At 46.8% G+C, this 16,325-nt stretch overlaps 1 protein-coding gene across 8 annotated transcripts in view; it reads left to right on the forward strand.

Annotated features, from left to right (window-relative positions):
* Window positions 1-13,470, forward strand: part of MARK3 (microtubule affinity regulating kinase 3) — a 120,515-nt gene extending 107,045 nt beyond the window's left edge. For 3 of the 8 annotated variants that reach the window (XM_080807530.1, XM_080807533.1, XM_080807536.1), the window contains 4 exons: window positions 3,918-4,175; window positions 8,692-8,718; window positions 10,073-10,117; window positions 12,525-13,470. In XM_080807530.1, the coding sequence (XP_080663656.1) occupies window positions 3,918-4,175; window positions 8,692-8,718; window positions 10,073-10,117; window positions 12,525-12,870 (676 nt within the window). In that variant the 3' untranslated portion in view covers window positions 12,871-13,470. The remainder of the gene's footprint in view (window positions 1-3,917; window positions 4,176-8,691; window positions 8,719-10,072; window positions 10,118-12,524) is intronic. The other 5 variants (XM_080807532.1, XM_080807537.1, XM_080807534.1 and 2 more) reach the window with 3 other exon arrangements.
* The last annotated feature ends 2,855 nt before the right edge of the window (window positions 13,471-16,325 follow it).

Below are 16,325 nucleotides of genomic sequence, written 5' to 3' on the forward strand. Positions count from 1 at the left end.
ACGCAGGCGCCCCTTACACTTCCCTTTTGAGAAAGGTTTATAACTTTAAGGAGGGTCACTGTTTTGCTGCAAAGTATCCAGTCTTGGCATGCTTATGTGCCTTTAGGTCTTGCCTACACAGTCCAGCTGTTGAGCGGTGTGCCTTGGCAGGGAGTAGATCAGGTATCCTCTTGCTCTGTATGCTGACTAAAAGCTGTTTCCTTCCTCAGGTCTTTGGGCTCATTCATATTCTCCAGGGGAGAAGCCAGACACCCCGTCTTCCTTTCTTCCCTTGCTTTTAATGCAAGCATCGATCCCAGCTCCTAATTTGAGCAGGAGAATGTCAGCAGCTGGGCAGAGGCATCAAGTGGGTTGACCCTTGACCTGCCGTAAAAAGATAATAGAACACAAAAGACAATCGTATTTATCTGTAACTTGTTAAAAAATGAAGTTGTGTGTATATATATGTATATGTATGTTTGTATGTATGAGAAACAAGCATTTCTCAGATAGTTGATTCACTCCTCATTCTGCTGTTTTCCCTCCACGTCTCACTACTGCACTTGACTAGTCTTCAGAAAGAGTTGGGGGGGGGCACCTGGGGGGCTCAGTGGGTTAAAGCCTCTGCCTTCGGCTCAGGGCATGGTCTCAGGGTCCTGGGATCGAGCCCCGCATCGGGCTCTCTGCTCCACGGGGAGCCTGCTTCCTCCTCTCTCTCTGCCTGCCTCTCTGCCTATTTTTGTTCTCTCTGTGTCAAATAAATAAATAAATAAATCTTTTAAAAAATAAAAAGAGTTGGGGGGCGCCTGGGTGGCTCAGTGGGTTAAAGCCTCTGCCTTCGGCTCGGGTCATGTTCCCAGGGTCCTGGGATCGAGCCCCGCATGGGGCTCTCTGCTCGGCAGGGAGCCTGCCTCCTCCTCTCTCTCTGCCTGCCTTTCTGCCTACTTGTGATCTCTGCCTGTCAAATAAATAAATAAAATCTTAAAAAAAAAAAAATAAATAAAAAGAGTTGAATCAGGGGCACCTGGGCAGCTCAGTCAGTTGAGCGCCACTGATTCTTGATTTCGGATCAGTTGTGATCTCAGGGTTGTGAGATTGAGCTCCGCATCCGGCTCCGTGCTCAGTGGGGAGTCTGCTTGGGGTTCGCTCCTCCCTTTGCCCCCCACCCCCACGCATGTACTCGCACTCTCTCAAATAAATCTTTTTTTGAAAAGTGTTTTCTTTTGAGTTCCTATAACTAAAAAAGTGCAGGGAAGGAGTCAGCATCCGTCTCCTAATTCCACTTTCTCTGTAGGGGTTTCCTGGTTGGGCTCAGCAGCATTGGACTTGGCATCTTCCCACACTGAGCTCTCCTCAGACAGAAGCCCTGGGCTTGGCTCTGGGTCCGTGCTGGTGTGGTTCTGGCCAGTCTGTCACTGGCCAGAGTGGCTGGGAAAGTCTGGGGTGGAGTCTGACATCCAGAGCCTCGGAGCTTGTTTCCCTCGTAGCAGAATTCAAGTGTCGTTGGCCTGGGAAAAAGAGTCGATGCTGAATGGCAAAAACATGAAACCGAATCTGTCTTTATCTTCATAAGGCATTTGTTTCCAATTCTTCTGTGACTATATTAGAGCCCTTCTCCCAGGTCAGAAGACAGAATTCTCAAACAAAAATGCAGGGACAAATTATCTTCTTGAGAAATTTATTATAGACACATCTCCCCACCCCCCCAGTCAGGACTGTCAGAACGCCAGGGACTCCCAAACTTCCCTTTTCAGTGAGGAGAGCATTTATTGAGCACCATGCTTGCGGGACAGTCTAGCAGGGAAGGATCACTGTGATATAATACGGGGCAGAGTAGCAGATGAAGGTAGTATAAAAGGGGTTAATTCGCCGTTGATGGGAGAAGGGCATCAGGGGAAACTTCATGGAGAGGGTGACTGCGTTAAATTTTGATGATAATCGAAGATGCTTGTTCTCCAGGCACAAAGAATAGTTCCTATAAAAGTTATTTGACCTGATATATGACCAAGGGATTGCACATGATAGCAGCTCCCAAAAGTCAAGTTCCCGGAGGTAACAGTAGACAGTAGAGCCTGGAGATGCAGCCAGGGCTGGCCCGTGGGTGCCTGAGGGTGCAACTAGGAGCTTGAGGGATTTGAACTTGGTCCTGAAGACACAGTGTGCTTTCGAGAAAGGGTCTAGCCAGTGCCCAGTGCCCAGTGAAGGCCAGGAGACCCGTGAAGACAAGTGCTAAGGTATAGGCCGATGTGGGGCAGGAGGAAAATCCCTGTGTGGGGAGACCCTGGGGTAGAGGTGGGGAGGGTGTGCAGACTGACGTGCAGGGTCAGAGTTCTGAATCCCTGGCTCTCCTCAAAGGAGAGAAACTGCCTCTTTGGAACAAGGACAGGATGACTGAGCTGGCCATGGTGAGGCTCCTTCACTCCGGGCCAGGTGAAGCCACCGGGGTCCAGCCACGTCTGTTGCTCTGTTTCTTTGTCTGCGAGCAGTTAAATTACTCTTGCTAGATTTTCTGCCTTGAAAAAAGGGGCTCTGTTGGCCCCATAGGGATTTTGACTTGTTTATAAAGAAGTGAATGCCCTTTGCATAGGAAGATTCTCATCTGTCTTTAAACAGCATAGGACCCTTGGATAAACGCACCTAGTTACTAATCCTATCCTTTTACTAGTCCATTTAAACTACGTCTGTGCGCTGGGAGAGCAGGTGGGGCACAGTGTGCTCACGTTGTGGGATCACTTGACCACTCCAGTTTGAATGTAGGCCTCTCTTTTGGGAGAGGCTTGGTTTTGTACACAGCTTAGAAGACACTGCGCCTCTCATAAATATTCAAACAAGATGTCATTTTTCTTCTTTTAAGCTAATAAATCTTTTACTGTTTGGAAAAAACACAGCTACAGGTTAGTAATTGCTGCTGAATCCCTAAAACAGGGTTAAGAGATTTTTGTTCTAAGGCAAAATGAGATGGTTTGGGGAGGAAGGTGTGTGCTTTAAGTAGTAGGTCGCTCTTTTTGTCACTGCGCCATCATATTGTTGTTTCTGCCTCTGCCTGAACCCGAACCCCCTCCCAGCCTGACAGAACTGTCCGCTTACGCAGCTAGCCCTGCCTCAGTTTGTGCCACAGCTTCCACCTGTCGGCTGAGACATCAGAAGTCGATGTCCATGTCAGCCTCGGGGCACCCCACGATGATGGTACCTCCAGTAGACAGTGAAGGAGATAACAGCAAGGCTGTGTAAGACAACTGCACATTCCTCGTGAGACTCATGTGTGCCCGCCGCTGCTCCATGCTGTGCTGTGGATTTTATAGTCCACGGGTCGTTACTCTTGTGCGCAAAGTACCCTTCCTGTGTGTGGTTTTAGTTAAGTGCATCCTGTGTCATGGTGTCCTTGGTCGTCTGTGTGTGTCTTCATGCCTTTGCATACTGCAAAGGGTGTAAGCAGTCCCCCGCCTCTCCACGGTGCTCTTAGCATGTGGGATCGGATAGTAAACGTGCCATTCGTGTTTGTGTGCTTCTAAAACATTTTAGTTGCCTATTCTTCGATTTCACCTGCATAGCCTATGTTTCTTTTTATATTGGCAAGGTTCTCTGCATGTAAGCAACTTTGAGAAGGAAGCAAAGGGAAAAAGCTTGAGTTAGCCATTCCTTTGTCCTAGAATTTCCCTGCATTTATCTTGTCCTTGAAAATATGTACGTCCTGTTCCCTGAAACCCCATGAGGCTGTGTTTCATTATATACTGTTTATTTGATACCCTCCTGTTTAGCTTGCCTTTTGGTCCTGAACCCTATAAAATACCCCCGTGGGTCTAGACATTTATTATAACTGGTTTTTTCCACCGTATATAAGAGGTATATTGGGACTGTAGATTTCTGTGTGCCATGTTTGCCACAAAGCTGGGCTTTTGTGAACAAAGATGTGAGACTGTTCTGTTCTGATCTTCTAGCACTGTTCCTGATCCAAGGACTCCAGTTGCCTCGACGCACAGTGTCAGCAGCGCAGCCACGCCAGACCGACTCCGCTTCCCACGGGGCACAGCCAGTCGCAGCACTTTCCATGGCCAGCCCCGGGAGCGGCGGACTGCCACGTATAACGGCCCGCCTGCCTCACCCAGCCTGTCCCACGAAGCCACACCATTGTCACAGACTCGAAGCCGAGGCTCCACTAATCTTTTTAGTAAATTAACTTCAAAACTCACAAGGAGGTAAGTGCTGGGTGGTGCTGGTGGTTTGGAGCGAATATAAGAGCAAAATGAGAAACGTCTTCTCTGTTGTATGAAGCAACTGCCCAAATACTTTTCACTTCGTCTTTAACCTTTTTTTTTTTTTTTTTTTTTTTTTTTTTTGCTGAGAGAGATCACGAGCAATGGGGAATAATAGAGGGAGAAGCAGGCTCCCCACTGAGCAGGGAGCCCAGTGCAGTACTCGACTGCAGGACCCTGGGATCATGACCTGAGCCGAAGGCAGATGCTTAACAACTGAGCCACCCAGGCACCTTTCGCTTTGTCCTTATCTCATGTTTTTCTGGTTTATATATAGAACTTTATACCTTAAAACCTTTTGGAGTAGGAATTACAGAGCTCAGAATCTTCACAGCTCCAGAAGTCCTCCAGCACTAGGGAGGCTGTTGCACACTTCTGTCCACACGGCATGTTTACTGCAGTTCAGTAAAACCCCACCTCCGGTATAGACTGGCATGCCAGGGGCAGTCGCTGCCGAAGACAGCGTGTGGTCTGGACAGGGAGGAGAGAGACATTTCTTCTCTCACCTCTCTCACCTCCTGTCATTGTCATTGAAGAGCACTAAGTTTCCTAAGGTCTAAATCTTAAAACTGTTCTCTCTGTCAGTAAGTTATAGTAAGAACAAGGTAACTTGCTTAAACATATAGTTTGGCAGATAAAATTCCTGATTTCTTCTCAGCAAGAAGCTAGCATCTGGTGGTGTATAAAAATCCTTTTTCCCGGGGCGCCTGGGTGGCTCAGTGGGTTAAAGCCTCTGCCTTCGGCTCAGGTCATGATCCCAGGGTCCTGGGATCGAGCCCCGCATTGGGCTCTCTGCTCTGCAGGGAGCCTGCTTCCTCCTCTCTCTCTGCCTGCTTCTCTGCCTACTTGTGATCTCTCTGTCAAAGAAATAAATAAATTAAATCTTTTTTAAAAAAAATCCTTTTTCCCTTTAGGTACTTTGAACTTTCCATAACCTAATCTGGAGGCTGCAAAGGCTTAGAATCATTGACTGCTGTAAGAGGAAGAAGAGAAAGTGCCTCTATGCACCATAAGCACACAGGCAGAGGCACCATTAGCTAGGACCATACTCAGGAGACCTGAATGCCCCTGTACTCTCAGGACTCCCAGAAGAGTTTTTCAAAAATTGAGCCTCACAGGCACCTGGATAATTCAGTCTGTTAAGCGTCTGCCTTCAGCTCAGATCATGATCCCATGGTCGTAGGATTGAGTCCAGCATCAGGCTCCCTGCTCAGTGGGAAGTCTGCTGCCCCTTCTCCTTCTGCCCTCCCCCAGCTTCTTCTCTCTCTCACTTACTCTCTCTCTCTCTCTCTCTCAAATAAGTAAAATCTTAAAAAAAAAAAAAAAAAAAAAAGTCCAGCCTCACTGTGGATTAGTATGTCCAGGGCATCCTGCAGCTCTCCGTGTCGCATACTCTCTTGTGCATCATTTTCATTTTACTCAGAACAACAGAGTCTGATATGGCTGGCACCCCCCTCCTCTGTTTCTCCACATTCCCTGTGGCTCACTAGCTGGCTGCTGTGTTTCCTATCTTTGGTATTTAACCTGTAAGCCCAGTCCCGCTTTTCAGCCTCCTTAATTCCTCCAGTAATGTTACATTCTTTTAGATCAATCACCTGAATTTAGCCAAGTCACATTCAGCTGTCTTTCTCCAGGTAATCTGCTTGTCGTCAGGACACTGGCTACCAGATTAGGGAGGACTTCTGCTCTCTCTTATCATTGATTGGAAGTCAGAGGGGGGCCAGAAGTTACAGTCCAACTTTCTTACTCTACTCCTTTGCTGAGACCCCCTGTTCCCAACTGGGCAGAAGAGTAGAATGGTCCAAAGGACTTTGCCAGGTTTGGGGCACCCACTTGGGACCAGTAAGAGAATCAGGGAGCTGAATCCGAGAAGGGTCTTGTGACCTCCAGAATAATTTCTTCCTCCCTATCAGGGTTATCCTATGGCCTGTCTCAGGCCTCTCTGTTCCCTAGTTTCTTCCGTGTGGACTAAGCTGAAATGGAATCTGCCTCTGAAACTCAGGTGGTAGGGGAACGAGCCAGTTATCGTCCTGGCTGGCTGTTAGCTCCCTGGCCTTGCTTACTGCTGACTGGTGTTATGCAGGGGGAGAGCCCTGGGTGCAGCGGGGATGCACCCAGTCAGATCTGTCTGAGCTGGTTGCAGGACAGGACGCTGTTTGTCTTCATGCTTCAGTCTGTAATGGGCTCTTTAAATAAAACCTTACATATCAAGAGTATCCTTGAATTTATTTGTTACCTCTGTGCTCTTTTTTGGTCATCCTAATGCTATCATTGTTACAGGTAACATCAGCTGACATGTACTGATTGCTTATCGAGTGCTGAGGTGAACAGATGTCCGTAGACTTATAGAGATGTACTTGTTTTACCTTGATAAAGATGCACATGTCTGCGCACACATTCTCGTACATTCATTTAATCTCCTCCACAGTCTGCCTGGGTAGTAGATATTATCCCAGTTTTGTAGGACCACGTGGGAGATGAGGTTCAGAGAGTTTAAGGCACATGTTCAAAGTTCTACAGCCAAAAGTTGCCGAGCCAGGTCTGTGTCTCCAGAAGAGGCCCTGAGTCTGCTGTGCGCGCTGCCCTGCAGGGCTGTCAGGGACAGTGTGGGTCCTTGTCCCTCATTTTCTAATGTAGTTTATTTCATGTCTTTGAATTAAAATTGGAGACTGAGCTTTCTTGGTTTAATTTTTAAAAAATCTTAGGGGTTATCTTACTTTACATTTCCAGGCAATTTCTACCCCTAAAGATTGGCAGAAATACAGTCTTCTATTTGTTAAAGTTTGCAAACTGAGGTCTGTAGCCTCAGTTTACTGTCCTTTAGAGGTACACTGATACAACTAAGTGTTAGATCAGCAAAGGCTCCTTATCCCGCCCTAACAATGACTGTGCAGATCAGAGTCCTGCTACCTGTGAAAGAGGCGGCTCGGGGTGCTTATGTAGGTGCTGCATCGGAGACCTGCTGAGGTTTGGTGGGAGGAGAGCTGGCACCAGGAGGTCTGCATCTGCTCTTGGCTCTGACTCTGCCCTGGGTATGTGGGGCTTCAGAGAGCTGTGTGCTCTCAAGCCCCTGTCGGTAGTCAGAAGGAGTGGGGCTGTCCCCTCCTGGGGCAGGCCCGGACTACATAGGGTGCTCATACCCTATAGACACAATGTTCATGCCTCTGTGTGCCTCAGATTGGTCCACGGGCCCCTGGGTGCAGCCTCAGTCCTGCTGCTCCTCCTCTTTATACACCACAGGGGTTTGTGGCAGGAAATGTGAAGAAAAACAGTCCTGTGGCACTTGACCAATAACCCTGACTTTCCTCAGGTAGAAAATTGGGAAATTAAAATACATTTTAAAGACCTTTTAATCAGTTTTCAACTAAAATAATCTTTTGCATAATTCCTGCCTTATGTTTATGTAGTGCTTAATTATTTACAAAGTATTGTCATGTGCATGATCTTTTCTGCTGCGTATAACCCTGCTGTGTACCGCTTCTGATTTGATTACGAAGTGGTCGGCTGGTATCTGCACTAGTTAGATGTTTTTTGACTGGTTGTATCTGAAGCAGTGCCAGCTTGTCCATGTTAGAAGAACAAGTCCAAGGCCTTGATCCCTTCGTTCACACAGACTGAACCCTGTGTTTAGTCGCAGAACTGGGAGGTTTCAGAAATAGTTAGGTGAGCCAGCCTGCACTTGCCCAGGAATGCTGACCACATGATCATGCAAGCCCAACTCATAGTTTGGAATTTCTTTTGTCAGATTCTGTTCAGAACAACCTGAGCATCTTCTTAATTTTTAATAAGCAAAGCCCCTTCTAAATACAGCTCTTCCAGTTTATTCCATAAAACATCGATTGAAACCCCCATTATCTTATCATTTAATTTCCATTCATTTTGCCATCTAAAACTCTGAAAAGTCTGCTTCATTTTAAATCCCAATCACTTAGTTTTTTCTTAAAAAGTGATTTATGTCCTACACTGTAATAGGCATTCTGTGAATGTTTAAATCATCTTCCTGAGATAAGTAAAGGTTCTCTTAATGTTTGAACATTTTTAAATGAAATTTTTACTGTTATATAAAAAGGTGAGGTTTTTGTTTCTAAGACATTCTCAAGAGGATCGAGAGGTGTTACCCTCTTACTTTAGCGTACTGCAGAGGACGTCTGTCACTTCTTTAACACAGGATGTTGGATTTTATCATCTTACAATATATCTGTCTGAGAAACCCTTAAGTAAATTTAATTACTAATGTCAATATTTACTGCTGAATTTTTCTTACAAGTACAGATTTTTACATACTCAATTACCTGTAATTTTACTTTTTCAAAAAATGTCTGTGTTCCATTGTTCATTAGACAGAAGAGGAGCCCTGTTTTATTTGTTGTTTTTCTTTCTCTCTATAATTGACTAGATTTTCTATTTAATTTGTGCGAGTCATTTTTGTTAATTTTTTTTTTGGCTTAATTTCTTTTAGAAACATGTCATTCAGGTTTATCAAAAGGTAGGATTTATATATACACATTTTTTTTCGATCCTTACCCCAAAATGGCTCCTGCAATTAACATCAGGTTTGGCTTTCTAGCCTTGTTTTTGTTTTGTTTTGTTTTCTTAAAAACTAAACTTTCTGCTGAGAACTAAATACTTATTTCTTTGTAAGGAAACCTTGGAAAGAAATAGATTAACTCTGTCAGGCATTTGTAAAGGGACTGTGGCACCCATGTAACAGTAGGCCTGTGCATGCTCTGTGCGTTTTCTTTCTTTACTAGAATTATTTAGCATCCAAATAATTCTGTCTTCATACTAATAACACTTAGCATGCTTCTGTTTGAAGAATGAGTTGTTCAGTAATACTAATGTACAATTACTGATTGGCCTCAAGCCCGCAGAAGGTAAGTGGTAACTGTTGCCATCTTTTCTACCATGAAGGATTGAATTAGCAAAACACTTTAAAATGACTGGGAAATTAGCTAATATTTTTACTTGGGAAACAAGCACAAAATTCAAACCTACAGCCTCATTTGGTTTGAGGTTTTCAGAAATAAAGATGTAGGCAGCTTATAGCAGAAAAGTTTTAATATTTTCAGAGAGTTGAAGAGTAAATAGTATTCTCTCTAAAATCTGCTTTCCACCAACCACTGAAGGAAGTAGGCCTTACTACTTCACTGAAAGCATGTGGTAAATCTTATATATTCCTACCAGATGATTACTTTTTTATGACGATGAGTCAAGAGAACAAAAACGTTGCTCACTGTCTTGGAATGCACACAGAATGAGGCAGAAAATCTGCCATTTGGGCCACCTGTGCCCAGAAAGCCAGGCTGTGGGGGTCTGTGCGCTGATGAGGTCAGTGGATCACTGAAAAGCTGTGTGAACGTGAGCTCTTTGTTAAAACTGTGGGAGGAGCGCTTTCCTTCTAAGGGAAATTCCACTACGTGATTGTTTTTTAATCTTCCCAGTTGCCACATTTTTCCTTGCACAGGAAATTTGGTAGTTGGAGGTAGGATTTAACTGATAGAATTCATTTCCTTTTAGTTAAAACCCATTACACTTGGGGCAGGGGTTAAAAAGTGAGAATATCTCCAGTTCCAGAGCCAGGCAAGAGTACCTGTTGGGGATGTGATGCGGGTGTGCGGCCGGCCTCCCACCCCACCGGTGAGCACGCGTGGAGAAGGATGGCTGTGGGCCGAGTCACCCCCTTGACGGGACAAGTTTAACAAGCACAGCTGGTGACCTGAACTGCTTTGGATTTGCTCGTTTTATGACATCTGTATTTGTATATGGGTGGTCGTGTACTGGTCTGTAAGATTTCTTTTCTCTTTCCCACTTCTCTGTGCTTCTGCATTCTGTTCGTTGAGGCTTCCAACTGAATATGAGAGGAACGGGAGATATGAGGGCTCAAGGTGAGGGAAATGATTTTTACTTAAAATATTTTATAGGTATTTACCTCGTGTGTGTGGCAGAAACGATGCTCTTTTCTGAATGTCCTGCATCATATGCCTGCTGTCAATGTAGGATTGCTTGGTGAGGTCCGCGTTCTGTGGTTCTAGAAGCACCAGTGTCACTGCTGCCGCCTCCCAGTGGCCGCTTGAGGGCGCCAGAGTGCCATGGCTACCCGCTGGTGAAAGCCTTCCACCTCCCAGCCTGACGTGGTTTCCGCTGGTGTTCGGGTATTGAAATAGGGGGCCCTCCTGCCTGGGCACTGACAGCCTGAAAGTAGCTCTGGGAGTCAGTAGGAGCACTGTTGACGTGTCCATAACTCCTGCATGATTCTGGTCTCAAAGAATGAAAGCGGAATATTGAGAAGAATTTTTGTGTCTTAAGTTAGAGGTTTAAGAATGATTATGTAGTCAGGCAATTTGCTTTTACAGTCTGTAGATCATTTCGTATTTCATTACACAGGTTTGGAAGTTGGGGGAGTTCACCAGTTAGGCTCAGACAGGCCTCCGTGGTTGCAGATCTTGTCCACTTAGGCCCTTTCGATACCAGTTACCAACATGCTGTCTCGGGTCCCTGTGAACCCACTTGCTCTCCTGCCGGTCTTTTTAAAGCTCAGCTCTGATCGTGGGACTTTTCTGAATGAAAACTTGCAGTGGCCCCATTGCCTGACCTGCCCTGGGTGGCCTCAACAGCCCTGGCCTCTCCCAGCCTCACCCCTACCCCAGCTGAGACGTCACTCCCAACCCAGGCCTGCCCGTGCCAGCCTTGAGCTGGAGCAGGCTCCAGCTGTCCTGAGTTTGCCTGCCACAGGTACTCAGCGGCTTTCGTGGGGGTGATGCTGTGCCCCCAGTTCCAGGCCGTCTGTACACCCAACATACTCTGTGCTTTCCGTACATCCTCGCCTTCCCTTAGTGACATTCCCTCTGCTCAGCACACAAACTCTCTTCCCCCGCCCCCGTTGCTTTGGAATCCGGAATCCCATCGGTCTTGGCAGCTCTTTTCAGAAGCCGCCCCTCCTGGAAGCCATTTCCTCATTCTCCTGCACTCCTCCCTTTAGAGGCCCCCCTGTCTGTCCTGCCACCCTCTGTGGACTCTTCATACCTTCCCTGTACTACTGCTGTTGCCTTGAGTCGGTCGCAGTCTTCCCTCCTCCAGCCCCAACTTAGCTTGAGAGCTTTTGCTCATTTTTGTAACCTATTTAGTGCCTAATACAGCATTTTGTACGTAGGAAGCTTCTGACCGGTTTGAGTGGATTTTTAACTAAATTGAATATTCTGCCACCACATGGGCAGCTACGTGCATAGTAAACCTGTGGCCCACCGTCAGCTCTGACGAATTTGCCATAGGTTGAAGTGTTTTTAACATGCATGTACTGGGTGTTTTTAATACACAAGAGTGTCAGGCATTGTCCCGATTGAAGCATTCCAGTGTACACACGGGAGTGTAAATAAAAGTTTGTAGCAATGATGATTAAGTGCCATGAAGAGCAAAATATGGTAGACTCCTAGTCGTGGACTTTCTGAGAGAACTGTGCCGGGGGCGCCAGTGACATCCCCTCGTAGGTGTTCGGAACACCCCTTCTACTCCGGGTCGATAGAGCTTGCATTCAAATCGGTTGTTGGAGTGCTCTGCTCTGCAGCAAATAGGCCTTAACGTTTCATGTTTCTGCTTCAGTAGTAAGATAATGTCATCTAAGAATTGTTTTTAACCATAGAATTAGCGGTTTAACAAAGTGGCAGGAAAAATATTGAGGTAGGTGGAGGGAATGGAGAAAAGCCCCCCACCCGGCCCCCACTGTATACACAGCATCAGGGGCCACCTGCGGGGAAGGTGATTTTGAACTGTGTGGAGGCCCTGGCTATCCTGAGTGAAGGTTATGAGGAGCCGACCCAACAGGAGAAGTGACGGTGCAGGGGCAGCCGTGCTGGTCAGAGCCAGAGGCTGGCCTGCTGACCCCGCCTCCCTAAGCTGGGCCTTTGGCGGCCCGCCAGCTCCTTGCCACCTGCGGTCAGCCTGGAGAGGAAAGCTGGGCTCTTCTTGGAGAAGTGCTCAGCTCTGTCCTTCACCTGAGTTCCAGGGATTCTGTTTCATAGATTATTTTCTTCATATTATTAAGTATAGATGGCTGGTGAAGATTTCCCAGCCAGGTAGAGCTTTGCCTGTGTGGGTCATGGTTTGGAAGGGCGGGGGGATGAGTACTAGAGGAATGCTTCTCAGTAAAGGAACAGATCACCACATGGGAGCCTGTGCAAGAGAAGTGTGGGGGTCAGTTATTCTGTTAGAGCAAAGATGTTGATTATGAACTAGCTGGACTGGAAAAGGTTGGTTTTTCTGTGCAATTAAAAATAAAGCTGCCACTGTGCATTTCAGCCGCAACGTATCTGCCGAGCAAAAGGATGAAAACAAAGAAGCAAAACCTCGCTCCCTGCGCTTTACCTGGAGCATGAAAACCACTAGTTCCATGGATCCCAATGACATGATGCGGGAAATCCGCAAAGTGCTGGACGCCAATAACTGTGACTACGAGCAGAGAGAGCGCTTCTTACTCTTCTGTGTCCACGGTGACGGGCACGCAGAGAACCTCGTGCAGTGGGAGATGGAGGTGTGCAAGCTGCCAAGACTGTCTCTGAATGGGGTCCGGTTTAAGCGGATATCAGGGACATCCATAGCTTTCAAAAATATTGCTTCCAAAATTGCCAATGAGCTAAAGCTGTAACCCAGTAATTACAGTGTAAATTAAGTAGCAATTTTAAGTGTTTTCCTGAACACTGATGGAAATGTATAGAATAATATTTAGGTAATAACGTCTGCATCTTCTAAATCATGATATTAAAATATAAGGACGAGAGCACGCCTGGGAGCGGAAGCTGGCCTTTTTTCTACGAATGCACTACATTAAAGATGTGTGACACGCATGCCCTCTGTCTTATTTCCATTGCCCTGAAAGTCAGCGTGTGACATCATCGCCACGGGCCTCCTGTCTGTGTGGTGTGAGCGTGGACTGTGCGTGTGAAGTAGTGCATATGGACCTATCTCCTTACACTGGCAGCCAGAGTTGTTACAAGTACCTCTGTGGGAGATCATTTGGTGCTAAAACATTAAAATTGCCAAGGAGGAAAATATTGAATTACTACTAAGAATTAACCTTAAGACTAGTTGATAATTAATACAGGTTTACAGTTCATGCCTGTGGTTTTGTGTTTGTTGTTTTGTGTTTTTTTAGTGCAAAAGGTTTAAATTTATAGTTGTGAACATTGCTTGTGTTTTTCTAAGTAGATTCACAAGATAATTAAAAATTCACTTTTTCTCAGTAAAATCTTGCATTGTCTCCTAATACTGTATTTAAGACTCAGATTAAGGCAGTGACTGAAAAGTATGTTTTTGCCTCCACCACCAAGCTGACGGAACAAAAGCAAATGGAAAGTGATGAAGGCCTGGGGCCGCTTTGTCCTTACCGTGGAGCCCAGCATTTTGTGATTACTAGCATCTTTTTTCTCCAAAGGCAATAAAGGGAGAAGTCGGCCCTCCTGGCGACCTGAGGAGGAAGGGAATCAGGAGCCTCCGTGAACCCGTGTGGAGAGATGCCAGGTCTTGACGGTTCTGGGTTCTCCATGAAGTATGTAATTTTCCTCTCTTGGGTTCTTTTTTGTGATTCAGAGCATAAATCAATTCTACAGCTTTTTTCCACCACCTACATGGTTATATAGAGGGAGTAATGTAATGAATTCATCACTTAGGGTGACACTTCAGTCTCATGGGAAAATTGCCACATTGATTGTTGTGCTATTTTGAGTTCTGGGTTTTTTTGTCGGTGGCCAAAGTATGAAAGTCTGGACAGTCACTCAGATACCCTGCCACGGGCAGAACACTGTTTTAGGTGTTTGGGGATGTATCGGTGAACAAAACAAACATCCCTATAGCCTCTCTTTTTTTTTTTTAAGATTTTATTTATTTATTTGACAGAGATCACAAGTAGGCAGAGATGCAGGCAGAGAGAGAGAAGGAAGCAGGCTCCCTGCTGAGCAGAGAGCCCGATGGGGGGCTGGATCCCAGACCCTGAGACCATGACCTGAGCCAAAGGCAGAGGCTTTAACCCACTGAGCCACCCAGGCACCCCATCCCTATAGCCTCTTGAAGCTTATGTTCTAATAGGACAGCAGTCTGCGAACAGTAAGTCAAGTCGGAGGAACTAAGTGGTCAGTGCCAAGAAAAAAATGCAGAGTGGGCTCAGGCGTTCCTAGAGACCTGAGGCTTGGTCGGTGCCATGTTAAATCGGTGGGGGGATGGGGTTGTGGCTTGTCCTCTCAGGGAGCATGGAGAAGCCAGGAAGGCCGGTCAGAGGCTGTAGGCAGTGATCAGGCCAGAGTTACCGCTGCCCAGTGAGACCGTGGTCAGCTATGGCGATGTCCTGAAATAAGCAAATGCATTTGCTCTTGGGCTGGCTGTGGACCAGTGAGCAGAAGCCCAGGGCTGTACGCGGTTTGGCCTGAACAGCAGAAAGGACAGGTTTGCTGCCCATTGGGATGGGGCAGCTTACTGTGGGGGGCAGGGTGAGCAAGAGAGTGGTTTTGAATGCAGTGAATTGGGGGGTCCTTCAGACACTATGTGGAGACCCAGGAGGGACCCCAGAAGCCCTCAGCCCCTCAGCCCCTTGGGTGGATCCTATGCGGATATGGGACAGAAGCTCCCAGAAAAGGGGTGTGGCCTGGAAGGAGTGGTGAGGTGGGAGGGGCCCCGCCCTCAGGGATGGTTGTAGACCTGACTGGGGCTTTCAAACTTCCCTTGTTAAACAAAACAAAACAGTCCCCTCTCCCTCCTCCTTTCACCTGGGGGTTTTAGTTCCTCCTCCAGACCCAGTTCCTCTGCACACCCACTTCTCTCACAGCTCAGCGTGTGCAGGCTCCTCCCCGCCGCTGCCCTGTGGAAGTTTGCGGAGGGGAGCAGCAGAGCTCTGCTGACCTTCATACCCAGGACCCGTTCTCACAGTTTGCCATAGTTTTGTCCTCGAGGACACACTGAATACTGGAAGTAAGGCTCCTTTGAGAGAAGTTCATTCCCTGTGTGCTCTGATGAGATGACCGCTCTGTGTACATGCTATTGTCAGTTGTTGAATTGTCAGAAGCGTGTGGGCACAATAATGCACTACTAATCCGGTGAGAGCTGGGTACTGTCCACAGAAGTCGTCCGGGTGGGTCTCATTTAAAAGCCTCTACCGCTGATTGACATCGGTTTGATTTCAGTGGCAACAAAGATAGCGTTGCCTTTACTGCAGCTGAAACATGAAATCAAATCATTTACTAAGGGCCCCTGCCTTTCCTTTAGAATTGTACATTTTTATAATATGTTTCTATTCTGCATGCGTGAATTTTGGAAAGGAATATTCTAGAGTACTTGAAAATCACTTCAGACGCAATGACACGGCCACATGTTTTCCTCATTGACGCCTCTGGAGTCCCTCAGAGGTGAGGTAAGGAATGTGCTGGGGGTGGCGCTGCTGTTTTTATTTACATGACAACAAGCGTGTTGTCCGACTCCTGAAACCAGAGCTACTCTTCCAGTTCTGCTGACTCGCGTCTGGATCAGGCAGATCGGAGGACTCAAGACAGCCCTTTTTTTTAAAGATTTTATTTATTTATTTGACAGCGAGAGAGGGAACACAAGCAGGGGCAGTGGGAGAGGGAGAAGCAGGCTTCCCGCCGAGCAGGGAGCCCGATACGGGGCTCGATCCCAGGACCCTGGGATCATGACCTGAGCCGAAGACAGACGCCTAATGACTGAGCCACTCAGGCACCCCCAAGACAGCATTTCTTAATGACTTGTCCGGCTCTTGGGCCATCCTTTCATTTCTAAGAGTGAAGACTCGGGCAGAAAGCTGGGAGGGAACATGGCTGCCTGTGAGAAGCACAACCATGACTGTTCTCACAGTGTGTGTTTCCCCAGAAACCTAGAGAAGGGTATTTGAAAGAAAGATCTCGCTACGTGTGCTTTATGAGCACTTTACGGTTGCTGTGGAAACCGTCCCTGGAATACCCTTTCCTGGCTGTTCCTGCTCTGTGAGTGGCGCGGGGTGACCTCAGTGTCCACCGAGTGCGGAGATGTGTCTGCCTGCTCAAACTTGGCTTTTTGCGGGATGTTTTTGTTATTTTGGGGGTTGGGGTTTTGGTTTATTTT

The sequence above is a fragment of the Martes martes genome (genome assembly GCF_963455335.1).
Source record: "Martes martes genome assembly, chromosome: 7".
NCBI classification, from domain to species: Eukaryota; Metazoa; Chordata; class Mammalia; order Carnivora; family Mustelidae; genus Martes; species Martes martes.